This window comes from Loxodonta africana, chromosome 2 (genome assembly GCF_030014295.1).
Source record: "Loxodonta africana isolate mLoxAfr1 chromosome 2, mLoxAfr1.hap2, whole genome shotgun sequence".
NCBI classification, from domain to species: domain Eukaryota; kingdom Metazoa; phylum Chordata; class Mammalia; order Proboscidea; family Elephantidae; genus Loxodonta; species Loxodonta africana.
The window spans coordinates 74,757,741-74,779,193 of NC_087343.1; the positions used below are offsets into that span (position 1 = coordinate 74,757,741).

General features: G+C 36.1%; 1 protein-coding gene across 4 annotated transcripts in view; it reads left to right on the forward strand.

Moving 5' to 3' along the window:
- Window positions 1-517: 517 nt before the first annotated feature.
- LOC100657525 (general transcription factor IIH subunit 2) overlaps window positions 518-21,453 on the forward strand; it is a 48,037-nt gene continuing 27,101 nt past the window's right edge. The window contains exons 1-14 of one of the 4 annotated variants that reach the window (XM_064272925.1): window positions 518-574; window positions 5,316-5,406; window positions 7,061-7,138; window positions 7,471-7,507; window positions 7,719-7,805; window positions 8,893-8,943; window positions 9,253-9,307; window positions 12,175-12,280; window positions 13,549-13,639; window positions 13,819-13,906; window positions 14,410-14,517; window positions 15,588-15,651; window positions 17,503-17,606; window positions 18,189-18,291. In XM_064272925.1, the coding sequence (XP_064128995.1) occupies window positions 5,351-5,406; window positions 7,061-7,138; window positions 7,471-7,507; window positions 7,719-7,805; window positions 8,893-8,943; window positions 9,253-9,307; window positions 12,175-12,280; window positions 13,549-13,639; window positions 13,819-13,906; window positions 14,410-14,517; window positions 15,588-15,651; window positions 17,503-17,606; window positions 18,189-18,291 (1,028 nt within the window). In that variant the 5' untranslated portion in view covers window positions 518-574; window positions 5,316-5,350. The remainder of the gene's footprint in view (window positions 575-5,315; window positions 5,407-7,060; window positions 7,139-7,470; window positions 7,508-7,718; window positions 7,806-8,892; window positions 8,944-9,252; window positions 9,308-12,174; window positions 12,281-13,548; window positions 13,640-13,818; window positions 13,907-14,409; window positions 14,518-15,587; window positions 15,652-17,502; window positions 17,607-18,188; window positions 18,292-21,453) is intronic. The other 3 variants (XM_023545528.2, XM_023545529.2, XM_064272939.1) reach the window with 3 other exon arrangements.

A 21,453-nucleotide genomic window follows, 5' to 3' on the forward strand; every position in this document is an offset into this window, starting at 1 on the left:
TGAGTCTTGGAAGAAGTACAACCAGAATGCTCCTTGGAGAAAAGGATGGCGAGGCTGCTTCTCACACTTCGGACATGTCAGGAGAAATCAGTCCCTAGAGAAGGACATCATGCTTGGTAGACGGTCAGAGAAAAAGAGGAAGACCCTCAAGGACATGGATTGACACAGTGGCCGCAAGGATGGGCTCAAGCATAACAATTGTGAGGATGGCGCAGGACTGGGCAGTGTTTCGTTCTGTTGTGCGTAGGGTCGCTATGAGCCCGAACCCACTCCAAGGCATCTAACAACGGCTTTCAAAGAGCGAATGGGGGCCACTAGGGGAACTGCGAGCCATCTCTGCCCAACTTTACAGCCTCTTTGCAAAGACTTGCTGAAAGATGGAGAGGCAGCCTCTCCCAGCACCTTAAATTCCGCCAGGCTTGCCAGTTTCCCGCGAGTTCCCCGCTAAGACAGCCACCCCGAAAGCATCCGGAAGGCTTCTACGTCGTCGCAGGGCGTGGCGGAAGGACTTCTGTAGCGACCATAGAGAGGATTGGGCGGAACTTCCGGGTAGAGTGGCGGCTCGGCCGGCTGGGTGAGTCCGGGGACGAAAGCGGTCCGCGTTGTGCTGCGGCGGGGACTCTTCGCCCGGGAAACGCCGCCACAAGGAGGGGCCTGCGCGGGCAGAGGCGGAGGGATGAATTGCCCCGGCTTCTGAGGGAGTGAGGGGCAGAGGGATGTGTGGAGAGGGAGGCAGAGGACGACTTCTGTCTGGGGAGCTGCAAAGAAGCTTGTGGGGCTGCAGTCTGTAAAAGTGGCTCTACCTAAGACAAATTTTGGGAAGTGTAGTCCTGGGTTCGAGTTTGTACTCTGTCTTCAGCTGTGTGGCCTCGAGGCAGCCCCCAACCTCCCTGGCCTCGAGTTTCACACATGAAAAACAGAGACAGAAGTCACCCTGTCTCACAGGGCTTGGCAGGATAAGGTGTGCGGAAGAGCTTCATAAACTGCAATGTTTGGTTCAGATCTCATTTGTTTGCAGATAGCATTTGGAGCTCCCGTGACAGGAATTAAACCAATAGACTTATTCTGGGGAAAGTAGTTTTTCGGGGATTGCGTTCCCAGGAAACGAATCAGCGATATTTGTGAGGATGAGAAGATGGAATATTAAAAAATTATAGACCGTTGGAGGTGGTACCAAAGAGGCTACCAAGTACATCTTTCTCCAGGATGCATATATAAATCCCTTCTCTTTTAAGAGCATGCATTGTAAATATCCAACTTCCCTTTCAGCATCTCCAGTTATGGGGAGCTTAGTACTTCGTTTCCTATCCCTATGTTATCCCATTACAGACACCACCAAGAAGTCGTTGAGTCAAAAAAAAAAAAAAATCCTTGAGTACAATGAGCCAAAAATGATTTCACTTGCAGTTTCTACTCATCAGTTCTTACTGTGTTTCTGAATCTTCAGAGAATTAGAATAAACTAAAATACTGTTTTTAAATGATTGATGTGATGAACACCAATAGCTTGGTTTTGAAGAATTTGAGTTCAAAAACATTAATATTATTCAAGCTTTTGATTATTGGGGTTCACAATAAATACAAAAAATGCTTATGGGAGGATTAAAAATGCTCTATTTAGTTACTTTGTGCTATGTTACCACACTTATCATCAAACTTAACAAGATGCGAACATGGTTAGGGTGTTGAAATAGCACAGATGTTAGGAATCATTAAGTCACTTCTAGTTACTTCTGGATACTAAAGTGGGTCACCAGGTTTCTTGAAACAAATGAGCCTCTTAGAGAGCCAAGGAGAAGATTGTTAATTCAATAGGAGGCAAACAGAACTTAAGCTAATAACATCTGATTGTATCTGGTGCCACAGAAACCAGTGGTGACATAAAAGCAGTCTCTAACTTGTCTATAGGTTTTATTTCCCGAAGTCAATTATTTAGATTTTTTAAAATAAATTTTTTCTATTGAAACAATGATATGAACAGAGCGTTATGGTCTAGGTTATATAGTCCTCATCACAAAAGTTAATCTTTGCTCCTGCCTATGACAGGGATTTGTTTCATCCTTAATATCTTGGCACCAAGGATTCCTTTTATTCATCATTTATGGAAGAAAGAAGCTGAAAGAATGGATTGGGGAGGGAGACTCCATTGGGGAGGGTGGAGGTATGAGTGTGATGACTTCTGGCTAGGAACTTCTAAAGGTTACTGTGTGTGAAGTAATGAAAACAAGGTTAAGAATGTACCCAGAGTCAATGCTGAAGAAGCTTAGAAGAGGCAGGGCAGGGGGCTAGTATCTGGCATTGTGGGTTGTGGAAGGTCATTAGGAACTTGGGGATAAAGTCAGTTCAAACTGAAGGATAGAGTAGGATTAAACTTCAGAAGAGGTGAGATACTGAAAAGTTCTTACTAATCTGTCTCTGTAGCTTCTGCCTGTTGGTCCTAGTTGTTCCTGTGAATATGGAACAAGTTTAAATCATCTTTCATACTGCTCTTCATGATGATAAAATTGGTCTTCCTTGAATTTTTCTTTTTAACGCTAAACTCTCATATATTTGGAAGCGTGGCGTTAGTCCTCCTCACCGTCCCAGACATTTTCCTTCAACATCCTTCAGTTGTTATTTGTTTCTTTTAAAAGTAGCCATCAGAAAGAGAATAGTATTTCAGTAATGGTTCTCAGCAATGCAGGCTAAAATTTCTGTACTTTATAATCTCCATTATTCTACACACTCTATTTTTGTTACTATAAGGTAGTCTTTCACTAGCTTATTGTATATTTTTCGACAATCATATGTTGTCAGGTGCCATCAAGTCAGTTCTGACTCATAGGACTCTATGTACAGGAGAACAAGACAAAAAAGCCTGGTCTTGGACCATCCTCACAGTCGTTGCTGTGTCTGAGCCTATTGTTGCAGCAGCTGTGTTAATCCATCTCATTGAGGGTTTTCCTCTTTTTCACTGACCTTCTACTGTTCCAAATGTGATGTCCTTCTCCAGGGACTTGTCCTTCTTGATAATATATCTGGAGTACATAAGTCAAAGCCTTGCCATCCTCGCTTCCAAGGAGCACTCTGGCGGTACTTCTTCTGTTCATTCTTCTGGCAACCCATGGCATGTTCAGTATTCTTCTCCAGCACAATAATTCAAAGGCATCAGTTCTTCTTGGGTCTTTCTTATTCATTGTCCAGCTTTCACATGCATAGGAGTTGATTGAAAACACCATGGCTTGGGTCAGGCACACCTTAGTCCTCAAAGTGGCATCTTTGCTTTTTAACACTTGGAAGAGGTCATTTGCAGCAGATTTGCCCAATGCAATATGTCATTTGATATCTTGATTACTGCTTCCATGAGCGTTGATTGTGAATCTAAGTAAAATGAAATCCTTGACAACTTCATCCATTCCAGAAGGTAGCATATCATCAAGCTCCAATGTTACTGAAGGTAAAATTCCAAGCTGCGTTGAAGGCATTGGTGAAAAACAAGGCTTCAGGAATTGATGGAGTACCAGTTGAGATGTTTCAACAAATGAATGCAGTGTTGGAGGTGATCGCTCATATATGCCAAGAAATTTGGAAGACAGCTACGTGGCCAACTGACTGGAAGAGACCATATTTGTGTCCATTCTAAAGAAAGGTGATCCAACAGAATGCAGAAATTATTGAACAATATCATTAATATTGCATGCAAGGAAAATTTTGCTGAAGGTCATTCAGAAGTGGTTGCAGGAATACATTGACAGGGCACTGCCAGAAATTTAAGCCAGATTCAGAAGAGGATGTGGAATGAGGGGTATCATTGCTGATGTCAGATGGATCTTGGCTGAAAGCAGACAATACCAGAAAGATGTTTACCTGTGTTTTATCGACTGTGCAAAGGTATTCGACTGTGTGGATCATAACAGTTTATGGATAACGTTGCAAAGAATGGGAGTTCTGGAACACTTAATTGTGCTCGTGCAGAACCTGTACATAGACCAAGAGACAGTTGTTTGAACATTACAAGGGAATACGGCATGGTTTAGAATCAGGGAAGGTGTGTGTCAGTGTTGTATCCTTTCACCATACTTATTCAATTTGTATGCTGAGCAAATAATCTGAGAAGCTGGACTACATGAAGAAGATTATGTAATCGGGATTGGAGGAAGACTAACAGCCTGCAATATGCGGATGATACAACTTTGCTGAAAGTGAAGAGGATTTGAAGCGCTTACTGATGAAGATCAAAGAGTACAGCCTTCAGAGGTTAACTAAAATACCTAAGTTCTTTCCTCTATTCATGTTAACCACACTTCTTTGTGCAGATAAATTTTTACACTCAAGTATAGGACTTTACTTTTATTCCTATCAAAGTTCAAGGTTGTAGCCTGTCAAGATCTCTTTGAATCCAATTTCAACATCTTATTGTGCTATTTGGATACTTCCCTTGCTTGAGGTAACTGTATGTAATGGGTGTTCCTAAGCTGGGCATTCTAGGACTCTCCACTGGAGTGTATCAGACGTTTTTCTAAGTGCTTTACATGTATTAACTCATTTTATCTTCATAATAATTATATGAGGTAGTTACTGTTTTATTTACATTAATTTCTTTTAATGCTTGAGCTCATGTTTAATTTTATGTCCTCCTTCTTTTGAATTATGGGTCATAAACATTTAAACCAAACCAAACCTGCTGCGGTTGAGTCAATTCCGAATCATAGCGACCCTACAGGACAGGGTAGAACTGCCCCATTGAATTTCCAAGGAACGCCTGGTGAATTTGAACTGCTGACCATTTGGTTAGCAGCTATAGCACTTAATCACTTAGCCACCAGGGTTTCCCATAAGCATTTACCCATTTATAAATAATAAATTTTATTTGAAAAACTTTTGATTATGGGAAAATTCAAACATACACAACATTAGAGGGATAATGAATCGTCACATATCCATCACTCAGCTACAATAACCATCAGTTGTGGCTAATCTTGTTTCATCCACACCTCTGCCCACTTCCCATAGTTTCCTGGACCTGACTTTGGGCACATTTGTAATGCATTTTTGTTTTTTAAAAATAGTAAAAAGATGTGTATTTCTGTTAGTTCCAAATTTGTGCAGAAATATTCATATTATTTCATGGGGATAGGAAAAAGAGTTCCTAGAGAATTTTGTAAAGAAGTGCTTTAATCCAAGAAGAGTTATTGAGTAGCCTATAGAGAGTAAGATGCCCTTGCATTCTGATTATATTAAACTTTTTATGTTTACTTCTCTTTAATTTTCAAATTTAATTGGATGCATCTGGTGACAAACACCTTTAGAATGTTCACAATCTAATGATTTTTATAGGATATTGAATTATATCATACATTTTAAGACAAAAAATGGATGAAGAACCTGAAAGAACTAAGCGATGGGAAGGAGGCTATGAAAGAACATGGTAAGTACCGCAGTAGTTCTCTCTTATTTTTCAGACTTTTGTTTTTGTTTTTTTTACAACTTTATTGAGGTATATTTTACATATCTTATAATTCACCCTTTCCCAATGCACAATTCAGTGATTTTTTAAAAATTTACTGAGTGTGCAACTATCACCATAAACCAATTTTAGAACATTTTCACCACCCTACCTACTTACAATTACAAGCAGCCCCTGACTTAATACGGGGTTCCATTCTGACTACTCTGTTGTAAGTCGGTTCTGATAGAAGTTGAATACCTTTTTTTTTTTTTAGTTTTCATTATTACTACCTTTTATTACTATGTTTGTAAATCCGATCTTTGAACATCTGTGGGTGAACACCTGAGAAAGATAACATCAGCAAATGATGCGCTGCAACATTGTATGTAGTACATGTCACTAATGAAAAGATATTAAAAAAAAACAGGTGGTATAAGCACGGGTCATTATAACTGAATACTGTATAAGTCAGAGACTACCTATAATGTCTTTCTCACCTCTAGCTCCAGGCAATCACTAACCTACTTCCTGTCTCTATAAGTTTACCTATTCTGGGCATTTCATATAATCACACAATACATGGTCTCTTGTATCTGGCTTTTTTCACTTAATATACTGTTTTCAAGGTTATCCATGTTGTAGTTCATGTTCACCTAACATACTGTTTTCAAGATTCATCGGTCAGTAGTTTGTTTTTATTGCTGCGCGGTATTTCATGATGTGGATGTGTGACATTTTATTTATCCACGCACCGGTTGATGGACATTTAGATTGTTTCAATTTTGGAGTGCTATGAGTGATGCTACTTTGAATATTCACGTGTAAATCTTTGTGTGGACACAGGTGTTCATTTCTCTTAACAACAACAACCAAAAAAAACCATTGCTGTCGAGTCGATTCCACTCATAGCGAACCTATAGGACAGGGTAGAACTGCCCCATACGGTTTCCAATGAGTGCCTGGTGTGTTCAAACTGCCCACCTTTTGGTTGGTATTTCTCTTGGGCTTATCTTTTTAAATAAGTGATTATTGCTTATAGAGAGATCTTTTTTATATATATAGTTTGTTTTTGTTGTTACTGAGAATATACACAGCAGAACATACACCAATTCAGCAATTTCTACATGTACAATTCAAAGACATTGATTACATCGTTTGAATTTTGCAACCATTCTCACCCTCCTTTTCTGAGTTGTTTCTCCCCTGTTAACATAAACTCACTGCCCCACTGAGGTTCCTGTCTAATCTTTTGAGTAGCTATTGTCAGTTTGATCCCATATAGATAGATCTTGAAAAAGCACAATACTCATGGCAGACATTCTTTACTAGTTAAGCTAAGCTATTGTTGGTTTTAAGAAGACTTCAGAGGATATTTTTGGTTTAAGTTTTAAAGATTATCTAAGGGCAGTGGTTTTGGGTCTTTATTCAGTCTCCATGGCTCCAGAAAATCTGGATTTCATAAGAATTTGAAATTCTATTATGCATTTTCTCCCTTTTGATCAGGATTCTTCTATAGAATCTCTGATCAAAATGTTCAGTCATGGTAGCCGGGCACCATCCAGTTCTGGTCTCATGGCAAAGGGGGCAGTTGTTTCATAGAGGCAATTAGCCACACAATTCATTTCCTCCTTAGGGAGATTCTTAAAGAAGATGAATCTGGATCACTTAAAGCTACAATAGAAGACATTCTCTTTAAAGCAAAGAGAAAAAGGTATGTACATCTTCATAAGCGTATTACAGAAAGCAAAATACGTTCCTTTAAGCCGTTCTGTCCACCTACACCCACTCTGCAGTACTTCATTTCTGTTGTGTTTCAGGGAAACTGGCTTCTTGCCTTCTGAGTAGGTGGAAAGAACCAGGGACCTATCCTGGACTCAAAAGGGAAATAAGTCTTCAGGAAACCACCCAAATTTCTATAATTATGTGGAGCTCATAGCTTAGTAATTGTAAATACTTCTTATTTCATTAGAAAATGCAGGTTATTTGGAAAGTTGATTTTTAGTATATGGTATTTCATTAAAATTTTTTGAATAATTTTAACAGAGTATTTGAGCACCATGGACAAGTTCGACTTGGAATGGTATGTTATTATTTGTTTTCCTTTATTGGTACAGAATTAGTTTGGGTAGAGAAACATTCTGGCTTAGTAGAATAAACAATAGTAAAATAGCAAACCTTTTAAAAGAATGTAGTTAAAATATATGTGTAGATTGAAGAGAATATTAAAATGCTATTTTAATTCTTGGTGAAAAATAAATTTGAAATTTATCCTTATTTATTTCTTTGGGTAGATGCGCCACCTTTATGTGGTAGTAGATGGATCCAGAACAATGGAAGACCAAGATTTAAAGCCCAATAGACTGACATGTACTTTAAAGGTATAGTAAAATCATTTTAATTTATATTAAATGTGGGAAAGGACACTGAATTCTTTAAAAAATTTTTTTAAAGAATACAATTTTATTTTTCTTTAGAGTTAGTGCAAACTATTACCAGTTACCAGTTGCTATCAAGTCAATTCTGACTCATAGTGACCTTATGCATGTCAGAGTAGAACTGTGCTCCATAGGGTTTTCAGTGGCTGATTTTTTGAAAATAGATCACTAGGCCTTTCTTCCTAGGTGTCTCTGGGTGCACTCAAACTTCCAGCCTTTCAGTTAGCAACCGAGTGCATTAACTGTTTGTACCTCTCAGGAACTTCCATACAAAGTATGTTGTTGTTGTGTGCTGTTGAGTAACCCTAACCCTAATCTATATGAGAGAGTAGATGTGCCCCATATAGTTTCCTATGTTGCAAATCTTTACAGGAGCAGATTGCCAGATCTTTTTTCTCGCGGAGCTGCTGGTTGGTTCAAACCACCATCCGTTCACTTAGCAGCTGAGCATTTAACCCCTGTGCCACCAGGGCTCCTTATACAAACTATAGCCAAGTAGAAATCCTGCCAGATCATTTAAGGAAATCATAAGCCAAAATAGCTAATGATTTGTGCCCTTAATTTCCACCCTCCCATTCAAATCAGAACCTTGCTTTGTCAGCTATCTTTTTTCTTTATTGGATCTTCATTCTTCACTGACTTACTTGAATCTCATCTCCTAAGTTTACAAATACATTCAGGTTATTCCTAATTTAACAAAACTCTCAATTCTGCTTATTTTCTGGTTTCTATTTTCATTTCATGGGATCTGTTCCTTTGCTTAAATTGCTTCTGTCTGATGTGTTCAAATGGGTCCATGTTTTAAAGACTAGCTTAGAGCCATCTTATCACTTAACAGTTAAAATTAAGGTTTTTACTAGCTAATTAGTTTAATTTTGTGTTTTTACTAGTGAAATTAAAAAAAAATCTACTATAAGCTTAAAAATCATGGGAAGAGTCATTGGATAAATCAGTTTCACAAAGCATTAATTAAACGTTTTCCTTATGGTTGCAATTTTGCTCTTACCTATTTTTTTTTCCCCTCAAACAGTTGTTGGAATACTTCGTAGAGGAATATTTTGATCAAAATCCTATTAGTCAGGTATGTATGTAGTGATAGAATTCAGAATTAGAGTCCTGATATTGCTGCCAAGTATAATTTATTCAAAAAATGGTGCATATTTTCTGTGAATTACTAAATGATTCAAATTGAGAATTGGTGAAAAGCAAAATAACTCTAAAACTTAAGCAATTATAGTGTACTCATAGCTAAATTTATTTGTCAAAAACACCATGAGAAAAAATTTCTTCTATGTCGCTTGTTCCTTTGTAATAATTTAATTATGTTAATTCTTATTAAAAGGCAATAATTTGTTAAATTAAAATAGGTCATTTTTGTTTTTGTTTTGAGATTGGAATAATTGTAACTAAGAGTAAGAGAGCTGAAAAACTGACTGAACTCTCAGGTATGTTTTGTCTATACATAAATGTGCATAAAATTACCTTTATTAGATAGTAGACATAAGGACTCAAGGACTTTGCCTTATTTACCCAGCTTTGTAATGCTCTTTCTGTGGCTGCGCAATAAGTACAGAGAAGTCTTTCGCTAAGCTCTGTATGTAAGACCACTTAATAATAAAAAGGTTAACTGTTTTAAATTGAGTTCTGCACAGCGGTGGGTAGTATTGCAAAGAATATAAGTGTATTTATTTAAAATCTGTACATTCTTATCCCAATAGTATTAAGATAAAATTATTGTAACCGTTCGTAAAACTCAATCTTAAAATTAACTTTTTAAAGAAATTAAACCTCTAATTTAAAGACCAAAGAGTATAAACATTGAACTGTGGCTGTCGTTAATGATTCTGGTTGCATCACACGCCTAACCGAATTTTAGTCTCTTAAGCGATAGTAATGGTGGTTTTTATTTGCCTGTGTATGTGCTGTTATAAATTCACATCACTAATTCCATTTTATTTTCCGTGAATTACACTGTCCCTTAAATCTTGTTCTAAACCTTTCATCCTTGCCATGACACATAAGCAGTAAACTGTATGCTAGCTTAAAGTGACCCAAGAAATTCACTTGTGATAACTACCTCCCCTAAAAAAAAAACTCAAAGTAGCTTAAGTTCAAAAGGTAAATTAACAGCCCATGTTTAGAAGTCAGGCTGATTTCAGGTACAGTTGCTTCCAGGGGTCCTAGTTCTGTCTGACTTCATTCTCTGATGTGTTTTCTTTTGGCAAAATGATTTCCATTAATAACCTCAAGTCTGTATCACGGTAGTAAGCTATAGCTTCATCACAGGTGCCAGGGGGGACTCTAACTGGCCGTGCTTATGACATGCCCCACACGGGCAGTCAGAGTGGGCAGGGGAATGAAGTATTTTATTGGTAGTCCTGGATTATGCCTATCTTCGGGACAGGATAGAGGCACAGTCTGCTCCACCTGAACCACACGAGCTAAGCAGAATTATTATATAATCAAGTAAGGATTTAGGACTGGCTCCCTTCTCCCTCTTCCCCAAAGTAGTAGTTGATTTCTATGGGTGCCAGGGAAGTAATACATATATAGATGAAGAAGCCTGTAGAGATTCTGATAGGCTTATTGAAGGTACTGTCTCACCTTTCAGTGAGAATCACTTCCGTAAGCCACGCTGACACTGACGTAGCATGCTTCTTTCCTATGCCCATAGCACAACTGGAGATGAAAAGACATTTCATATAGTATGGTAGAAAGAGAAGTAGATAGAGAGCTGGGAGATCTGGGTTTGAGTGCTGTTTCTGCCATGAGCTAGGCATACATCATTTAACTTCTCTGAATTTGTTTTCTCACTTATGAAATGAAGGAGTTAGACTTAGGGAAGGACTATTTGTATCTAAAATTTTATGATTCCAATAAATCTAAATTGTTTATAATGAATATGGCAAATGGTTAATATTTTAAAGCTTATTCAGATAAATAATAGCACCAGGAAGCTCTAAATAGATGAACGGATGAGAAGGGAGATAATTGACATCAAAATAAAAACAGAAAATAAATAAATATTAAAAAAAAAAAGTTTAGCCAAGCAAGTGGTCAAAGAAATACAGACTAACTCAATACACTTTTATTGTTTTAAATTGGCGAAATTAAGTTTCAAAAGCAAAGTATTGCTTAATGAACCCTGAGAAACTAGTATTTATAAAACCAGACTTATAAATGAATTTAAAATTTTTTTGAAAAAGGGCCACAAAAGTGATTGTTCCCTGTAATTATACTTACGTAATGTTATGAAAGAAGAAAAAGACTTACTATACAAGGATAGTGTTTACCGTACTATATATAATAGTGACAAATTGGAAATAAATGTTCAACAGTATGGAAGTAATTTGATGAACTACACTATATGATAAAACTAATGAAAATTTCAACTAGTTAATTAATTAATTAATATGGAGACATTAATTAATATGGAGACAGTGCTGAAATAGGAGAAAATGTTTATAGAATATCACATTTCTTTGAATATAAATAAGAGAAACCTTTATCTTATGAGCCATTAAGAAGGAAAAACCTTGGCAGTTAAACTTTGACACAGTATTAAATGATACACAAATTGGTCACACCAGCTTGGTGGTGCTTGACAATCCTGTCAGATTTTAGGGATTTGACAGTTTTGTCTACTTGTAGCACTCCTCCCTTCTTAGAGCCTATAAAGGTCTTTTTTTTCCCCCCCAAGAAAATAGGAAATTGCAGATATTCTTCCATCAATGAATTATTTGCTTTGCTAGTAATACACTTCTACCTCATTGCTCTGTTCTATGCCTTTCTAAATGCAAATATAACCTTTTGTATTAATAACTTTTCTAAAAACATTTTAAAATAGCAGTTAAACAACATGAATAGCACCAGCAATGTACATGATACAATTAAAGTGGCAACACTTTTAATAACTAATAAATAGTAGGTTGGCATGTGAGCGGGCAATGACGACTACGTCACTAATGCTGCATGGCTGCCAGTGATTGGTCGTAGGCTGTATCTTGATTTCAGAAATGTGAAAATACATTAGTCTTACAAATATGGAAATATTAAAAGTAAAAAGTTATACACACTCGGATTAATGTTTAAAATGTATGTGCTAATAGATACAAAGAAACAGATCGTTTTATTTTTTCAGCAGGAATGAGGTTAACAAACATTTTTGAGAAAAGTGCAACTTGCTGGAAGTTCAAATTGAAGAGAGTCTGTGCTTTAACATCCTAGATCTTTAAATTTTTGGAGAAGCATAAATTTCCATAAAGTATGTGTTAGATTTTGTTAAAAGTAAATTATTCCATTTCTATTCTAGGAAACCCAAGGAAACACATAACATCTTTAAAGAAAGCTGTAGACATGACCTGCCATGGAGAACCATCTCTTTATAATTCCTTAAACATGGCTATGCAGACTCTGAAGTTAGTATTTTACATTTATTATTCATAATTAATTTCTAAGTTTTTGAATGAATTAAGTTGAAATGTCAATATGTTAATGTTAGTCTCCATAAACCCAGCTATAATGAAATCATTATTAGAAGAAAAAATGTAGAATGATATTTATGATTTTTAGTATGGTGTTAGTTGGTAATTTTATTTTTATTTTACATTTTAATAGGTGAGGCATATGCTTAAAAGTTTTAGAAAAATATCAAAACTGTGTTTAGAAAATATAATCAAAACTAGCACAAAAGAAATACATTGATGAAAAAATAAATATTTTATTTAAAATGGATTGTTTATAGAATTTAGTGTGATATAATAATTTTGAATTGGTTGTATATTTATTAACTTTTATTAACTTGTTTTATAATACATCTATACATTGATAGCAAGTTCAGTTGCGTGGAATATAGCTAAGAAACCCAAAGAAAGTATTCAGTAGCAGCGTGGGTTGCTATGAGTCAGAATCAACTCGATGGCAGCTAACAACAACAAAGCTCATATATTTTATCCCTTGATAGGCTGCTCTGACTCACACTTTATACCTTTATATAATAAATATTTTTATAGTTTCAAAGTAGAAGAGAAGGAAGTAATGCATGTACAAGAGATAGGTACAATGGCAGCATCCATAAGTGGTAGCTGAGAGTCTGATAATGCAGATCTTAACAGAAAACCTATAAAGCTGATAAAATTGCTCCAGAAAGGATAAGAATTCCTATTTAGTATAGGGGCAAACAGCTCACCACATTTTAAACCCCCCATAAGCTATTATTTAATTAAAATGATATACAAAGATTATTTATGATTATAATGACTCTGAATCATCAACAGATTAAGTTATAGTCTTAAAGAAAGAAGTGTATTACTATTGTTAAGCTATGCGTATACAACTGAAAGTTGACCCATGTGGTATTGTCATACTTCCTGATGTATACTTAGATTTTGTATGAAACAAACCTACTAGAATGTAAGCTCCATGATGTCAGGAACCTTGTCAATCATATTTGTTATTCAATCCACAACTGAATAGATGAATCAATATGAAGAAATATGTAGTTCATTTTAGAAAATTTATATTAAAGTCTTTAAAATAGATTCACAATTCATTCCCTTGCAGTGTTGAAACAAACAAGGTGTTCTGTAGTCTAAATGTGTAAACCACATGTACTATTCTTTTTGGGTAAAGTTAATGTTAATTTAATTTGTTATACCTAATTGGAGTGTATTTTATCTTTCTGTAGACACATGCCAGGACATACAAGTAGAGAAGTCCTGATCATCTTTAGCAGCCTTACAACTTGTGATCCCTCTAATATCTATGATTTAGTCAAGGTAGAACCATACATTTTTTATAATCAAAACCAAAGTTACAACTCTGAAGAGAATTCTCTAGTGAATTTATCACTAGTTTTCAGAGCATTCTTTCTGTTTTTCAAACACATTAATTCTTAAATGTTTTTCTTCTCCCCCCTTGTTGGCCCCAACCCTCTGTCTACTTGGGTTTTATGAAGACTCTAAAGGCAGCTAAAATTAGAGTGTCTGTTATTGGATTGTCTGCAGAGGTTCGAGTTTGCACTGTACTTGCTCGTGAGACTGGTGGTATGTGTCTAGAATTGTCAGTATTTATTTATAATTACCATGTATGAAATAACAATTAATTAAACTAGTTAGAATGTTTTAATATGCTTGTCAGCTACTAAATTTATACAAGTTCATATCTTGTAGTCCAAAATATAGATGTCACCTTAAATATATCATTGATTCTGTAAGAGATCATCCTCAAATGCAAGAAAAGTTTTTTAGTATTTATGTATTTAGAGGAAGTACTGTATAACTCCTGGAAAATTAGAAATTTCAGTATGTATAGTACTTCGTGGAGATCTCATAATACGGCTATAATAAAATTGTAATTATAGTTATACACAGAGAAGTCAATTTAGAGATATTACTTAAACTTTTTTTAAATGACAGTTTAGCTTAAGTCTTTATTTTGAAAATGTACATTTTCAGATGATATATCTTTTACCGAATTACATAGAAATTGTAATTTGTTCTTGTATCTGGAAAGCTGATTTTTTTCCTTTTACTCTTTGTCTTATTAGGCACTTACCATGTTATTTTAGATGAGAGCCATTACAAAGAATTGCTAACACATCACGTTAGTCCTCCTCCTGCCAGCTCCAATTCTGAATGCTCACTTATTCGTATGGGTACGTGTCTATTCTGTATTATATTGAAATAGACATTTTCTATATTTATTTTGGTCACTTTAGGCTTTCTTTTTTCATTTGCACAAATTGCTGTTTTAACACTCCAGTATTTCTCTTTTCACTTAAATATTTTATATTTAGAAAACAAATAATGCTTATTGAGCAATTTTGGAAAATACAGTGAAGTAAAAAGAGGAAAATAAAAACCAGGTTTAATCCTGTCACCCAGAGAACACCACTGGCTTTCTTTTATTAAGGCTAGAAAAGTATAAAGACACTTTATTGAAAAAATACTTGTTATATTAAGAACTTTGAAAAACAAGCTACAAAATCCTCTGTATTGTATGGTCAATGCTGTTTAATACAAATTATGCGAAAACAAAATGTTACAAGGAAGTAAGCCAAACTGCTACAAGTGATTTTTTGGGAGTATTGGGGTGGATAGAATGATGGGTTTTGGATCATTTAAAAAAACTTTTAATTTTCTTTTATTTTCCAAAAATTTTATAACCTTTTCTCCTTCACATAAAGCAAATATTTTTCTGGTTGGTCTTTTGTTTGTTTTCATATGTAGGTAAATTTTTATGTAGTGAAATCTCTTTTCTTTTATGGTTTCTGCTTTTCCTAAACATGTTTTCAGAATTAAAAAATATGTACAAGGAACAAACAACATGAAAGGTTTGCGTATTCCGAAATTTTAATCATACAATTATATTCTTATAGAGAGGGTGAGTGGACTATGTAATAGAAGCTCCAGTTGTGTCAGAAACTGCTTAAAAATCACAAACTGTTTTTCTTTTAAAAAGCAGTATGTATTGTTAGTAAATTAGAAAATGTAGATATGAACTTTAGAATCAGAAGTCATACGTGCAGTCAGATCATTCCCCCACCACCCCCACTTTTAGTTTTTCTTGTAGTTTGGATTTTCAGCCAGTTTCATCATAAGTGTATCTAAGAGGCAGGAAAGAGAACATTTGTACAAGCTTTCTGGTAGGAACACTTCTAGATTTCTATTCCTAGAATTCTGCTATTTGCTTGGAAAAGAAAGTAACACATTTTCTTCTGTGAAGGATTTCCTCAGCATACCATTGCTTCTCTGTCTGATCAAGATGCCAAACCTTCATTCAGCATGGCGTAAGTAAAGACCTCAGGATTGTCAGTGATCATCTGTTACGGTTTTAATTCCTTACTCTTAAGTTATAAATTTTAAAAATGGGCTTAAAATGTAATGATTATTGTAAAATAGTGTTTTTTACCTAGCTGTAAAAAGGAGTGAGGACTCTGTGTACTTCAGTGGAATGATCTTCAGGATATATTACTAAGTAAAAGAGCAAGGTAGAGAAAAGTATATAGTATACTACCTCTCATCTGCGAGCCAGGGCAAGTGGTACCCTAGGCAATGCAATAGATTTAGTAGATATTTTTGTAGCTCTTACATATTTGTTTATGTTAATAATAAAAACAACAATAATGGAAGTATGAAGAAAAAAATTTTTAAATGATTATATGGAGGAAGGGGTGTGGGGAAAGGCAGAGGGATCAGGTATACACCATCGATTTTTCTGAATATACCTTGTTTGGAACTTTATATTTTATATGGTTGTAAAACAGAATTAAATTTAAGAATGAAAGTATAATGAACAGGATTTGCCCTCTACCTTAAACAACCAAAAACAACAACAACAACAAAAAAACAGACAAAATACATAAAGCAACAATTTTCAGACACTAGACAACAAGCAGTGCAGGTAATGATCCCTTGAAGAAGAGAAATAAATGGGGTAAGCCTTATGACTATTTCACCTTACCCCCTGGAAAGAATTTCCAGCCTGCTGCTTAGAGAGGGGAACCCAAACAGAGCCCAGAGGTCTTGCTGAGTTGAAGAGACAAAGGCCAGGGTTTGGGGGAGGCCGAGATGTCTAGAATTTGCAGGGCAGTATATCGGAGAGGAAAGAGTTGCACAGAGAGCTCTCTGGAGATTTGCAGAAAGTTCCCCATGAATTCTTAGCTGAGTATTGATCAGCAGATGCATATGAGGAAACTACCAGAGGCCAGCGAAAGAACCATGGAAAGGAACAGGCAGAACAATCTCCAGAGTTTACACAGGGCAGCGAATGGTCCGTGTTGCCACGGCCTGACCTCTTAACATAAAAGATATTGAAAACAGTCCACAATAATGGAATCAAATTAACCCCAGACTAGCAGTTGTTAAGTGCTATAGCTGCTAATCAAAGGGTCAGCAGTTTGAATCTGCCAGGCGCTCCTTGGAAACTCTATGGGGCAGTTCTACTCTGTCCTATAGGGTCGCTATGAGTCGGAATCGACTCGACGACACTGGGTAAGCAATTGTTCTAGACCAGCCTAACAAAGCTTAGGAGGAAGTTTTGAACAGATCAAACTACCTTCAAGTAACTTAACTATATTCCAGAATAAAGCCCCAAAATACTTAATACAGAAAAATCCAGCACTCAAAGCAAAATTCGCCACATCTAGTAGTCAAAAGTTATCAGGCATGCAAAGAGTTAGGAAAATGACCCTAAGAAGGAAAAAAAGCATTCATTGGAAACATACTTAGAAATGACACAGTTGATAGAATTAGTAGACAAAGACATTAAAAATAGCTATTATAAGTATACTCCATGTTCAGGAAGGTAGAAAACATGAGCCTGATAGGAAAAGATATGGAAGATATAAAAAAAAGACCCACATCAAACTTTTCAAGATGAAGAATAAAATATTTTAAGATGAAAAATACACTGGCTGGGATTAACAGCAAATTAGACACTGCAGAATAAAAGATTAATGAATAAAACAGCTGTAGAAAACTATTCAACATAAAGTCAGAGAAGAAAAATAAAAGACCAAAAAAATAAACAGAATCAGTGAGCTGTGGGACAACTTCGAGATTTTAAAATCAAGGTAGCACACTTTCTTTAGCTCTCTTTACATCTGTGTATATCTCTAAAAGTAATTTTTCCCCCACAGGCATTTGGATAGCAATACTGAGCCAGGGCTTACACTAGGAGGCTATTTCTGCCCACAGTGTCGGGCGAAGTACTGTGAGCTTCCTGTTGAATGTAAAGTCTGTGGTAAGAAACCCACTATTATTCATTATCCAAAAAATTAATCTTAAATAACTTTTTGTCTATATTGCTGCTAAAACAAATATAAATGTTGAGTTCTGCCTCTACAGTATTTCTCAATTTACCCTGTGAGGAGAGAAATAGATTACTTTCGTCATTGGGTGCTGAGTACTCTACTTCCAAGAATAAATATAGCATTTTAGAAGAGTTTCCAGCTTCATTCTCTTTCTGGAAAAAGTATATTATTTAAAGGCAATGTAGTAGTTTCAGTAGATATTTTTTTGTAGCTCTTACCTTCACAAAATAAATATATATAAGTAGAATTGGAAATTAAAGTGATAGAATTTTATTGCATGTATATATAAGCAAGTAGGCCAAGAAAGGTCACATAGTCACTTAGTGACAGAGCTAAGACTCTGTCCTGGAATATCCTTTTATGGTTGCAGGTAAACTGAAAAAATGAATACCTGGAACCCTAAAAGAAGCTTGACATTTTGTAGTCTAAGTTAGATCATTTGACTTTTTAGTCATTGGCTCTGTGAGGTGTGGGCTATTAATATTAAGCTTGTCTCTGTTTTTGTTTGTTAGGCCTTACTTTGGTGTCTGCTCCCCATCTGGCACGGTCTTACCATCATTTATTTCCTTTGGATGCTTTTCAAGAAATTCCCCTAGAAGAATATAATGGAGAAAGGTATATGAATTTTGATTAACTTATATCTTTTGTAAGTGGTAAACTTTATATCAATGTTTAGATAGATTCTCACTGCATTAAAAAAGAGAGTAAAATTATCTTGCACAAGATTACTTCTAATTTAGAAAACGAGATACAGAATGCCTTAGTTATGGCTGAAATAACTTATTAAATTGATCTGGTTCTCTGGAAATCTATTAGTTTTCCTGAGCATGTATATGTATAGTAAGAATGGTGGTGTGCTTGTGACCCAGTTCTCAAAAAGAAAAAAAAGCACTGATTTTTAGTGTTCGCTACTTCTATGGATAAATACTCTCACCATAGCCAATTTCTGGCTACCAACAGCTTAGCAAATTGACCTTGTTGTTAGATGCCATTGAGTTGGTTCCGACTCATAGTGACCATGTGTACAACAGAACGAAAAACTGACTCGTCCTGTGCCATCCTCACAATCCTTGTTACGCTCATTTTTGAGCCTGTTGTTGCAGCGACTGTGTCAATCCATCTTGTTAAGGGTCTTCCTCTTTTTCACTGACCCTCTACTTTACCAAGCATGATGTCCTTCTCCAGGGTCTGATTCCTCCTGATAACCTGTCCAAAGTATGTGAGATGTAGTCTCACCATCCTTCTAAGGAGCATTCTGGCTGTACTTCGTCCAAGACAGACTTGTTCATTCTTTTGGCAGTCCGTGGTATATTCAATATTTTTTGCTAACATTGTAATTCAAAGGTGTCAGCTCTTCTTTGGTCTTCCTTATTCATTGCCCAGGTTTCACATGCATATGAGGCAATTGAAAACACCATAATTGATCTAGATCCTGGATATTAATAAAACCCTTTATTTTTATTAATGCTATTGCTGTGAAATCTCGCTAATGAAGTCTGAAGTAGGGAGACTTAATCTCAGTTAGAGAATAGATTTAGGGAAATGCAGATTTACTGCTTTTAAGAACATCCAGGATTTAGGAACCATGCTAAACACTTATTGTATAGCAGATAATTTTGTATCAATCCAGTTTGCTTTTTACACTTAAAATTATTGGTTGGAAATCATTTTATGTAGCATATTTAGATCAATTTAATTATTTGAAATCATTACATATTCCATGAAAGTATCATGGTTTATATCACTATTTGCCTCCTGTTGGATATCTAGATGGTTCCTTTTGTTATTAGCAAATAATGCTTATATCTCTATCTTAGAACATTTGTGCAAGTGTATATGCATGATAAATTCTTACAGGTAGACTTGCTGAGTCAAAGACTATGTATATTTTGTAAGCTTTGATAGGTATTTCAAAATTGTCCTCCAAAGAGGTTTCATTTGCTCTTTTCTCACACTTGGACAGCTGTGTGCACTATGAAACTTTTTGATATTGACCAGATCTAACAAGTAAAAGCAAATTGAACATATCACAAGATTTAGACAACTCATAGAGAGGCTGGGGGTGAATTAGTGATTGAAAAAAAAAAAGAAATGCCCTGCCTACAATATTTGGGAGAATTGAAAAATACTCATTCAAATCATTTTCCATAGGGCTTATTCTCTCATATAGCCTCATTTGAGAAAGGTTGCTAACCTATGTTCGTGTTTATCCTTGATGGAAATTAAAAAAAAAAAAAAAAAAAGGACATCGGGCTGTCAGTTGACCTTGGGACATATTGTGGAATTATTAAAAATGACTGATATTCTTAACTTTTTATTCTAAAAGTCATATGTAAAAGATAATTACTTATTAATTAAAGGGTTCTAGTGGTGTACTGGAAACCCTGGTGGTGTAGTGGTTAAGTGCTATGGCTGCTAACCGAAAGGTCAGCAGTTCAAATCCACCAGGCACGCCTTAGAAACTCTGTGGGGCGGTTCTACTCTGTCCTATAGGGTCACTATGAATCCAAATCAACTCGACGGTAATGGATTTTTTTTTTTTTCTGTGACATAGTGGTTAAGAGCTCAGCTGCTAAAAGGTCAAAAGTTCAAATCCATCATCCACTCCTTGGAAACCCTATGGGGCAGTTGTACTCTGCCCTGTATGGTCTCTATGAGTTGGAATCGACTCAAGGGCAATGGATTTTGGTTTAGTTACTAAAAAAGAGCCCTGGTGGCTCAGTAGTTAAAGTGCTCATCTGCTAACTGAAAAGATCTGTTGGAACCCACCAGTGGCTCTGTGGGAGAAAAGACCTGGCAGTCCACACCCATAAAGATTACAGCTTAGGAAACCCAATGAGGCAGTTCTTTGTCCTATAGGGTCACTATAAGTCAGAATTGACTCGATGGCACATAACAACAGTTATTAAGATCTTTTTTTTTTTTTTCTTATTTTTAACATTTGAATTATTTTATTGTGCTTTAGGTGAAGTTTACACCACAAATTTGTTTCTCATTCAAAAATTTATATACAATCTCAAGAAACATCTAGCTCAATTAGCATAACAATTTATAAAGAATATGTTCTACGTCCTACTTTGGTGAGTAGTGTCTGGGGTCTTAAAAGCCTGTGAGTGGCCATCTAGGATACTCCATTGGTCTTACCCCTTTGGAATCAAGGAAGAATGAGGAAAACTAAAGACATAAGGGAAAGATTAGTCCAGAGGACCAATGGACCACATCTACCATGGCCTCCACCAGACTGAGTCCAGTGCAACTAGATGGTACCTGGCTACCACCACTGACTGCTCTGACAGGGATCACACAATACAGCGTCCTGGACAGAGCTGGAGGAAAATGTAGAAAAAAATTCTAACTCAAAAAGAGAGACCAGATTTGCTGGCCTGACAGAGACCGTGGAAACCCTGAGAGTTTGGCCCCCGGATACCCTTTCAGCTCCATAATGAGGCCACTCCTGAGGTTCACCCTTCAGCCAAAGATTGAACAGTCCCATGGAACAAAACAAGACTAAAGGGGCTCACCACCCCTGGGGCAGGGACTGGAAGACAGGAGGGAAGAGGAAAGCTGATGATATAGGGAACCCAGGGTTGAGAAGGGAGAGTGTTGACATGTCGTGGGGTTGTTAACCAGTGTCATATAACGATGGGTATCCTGGGTATACTGTTTGATGAGAAACTAGTTTGCTCTGTAAACCTTCATCTAAAGTTCAAAAAAAAAAAAAAGAGTCATACTTAGAATCTTGCAAAAAATGCCAGTTCCCATGACAACCAGAATAAA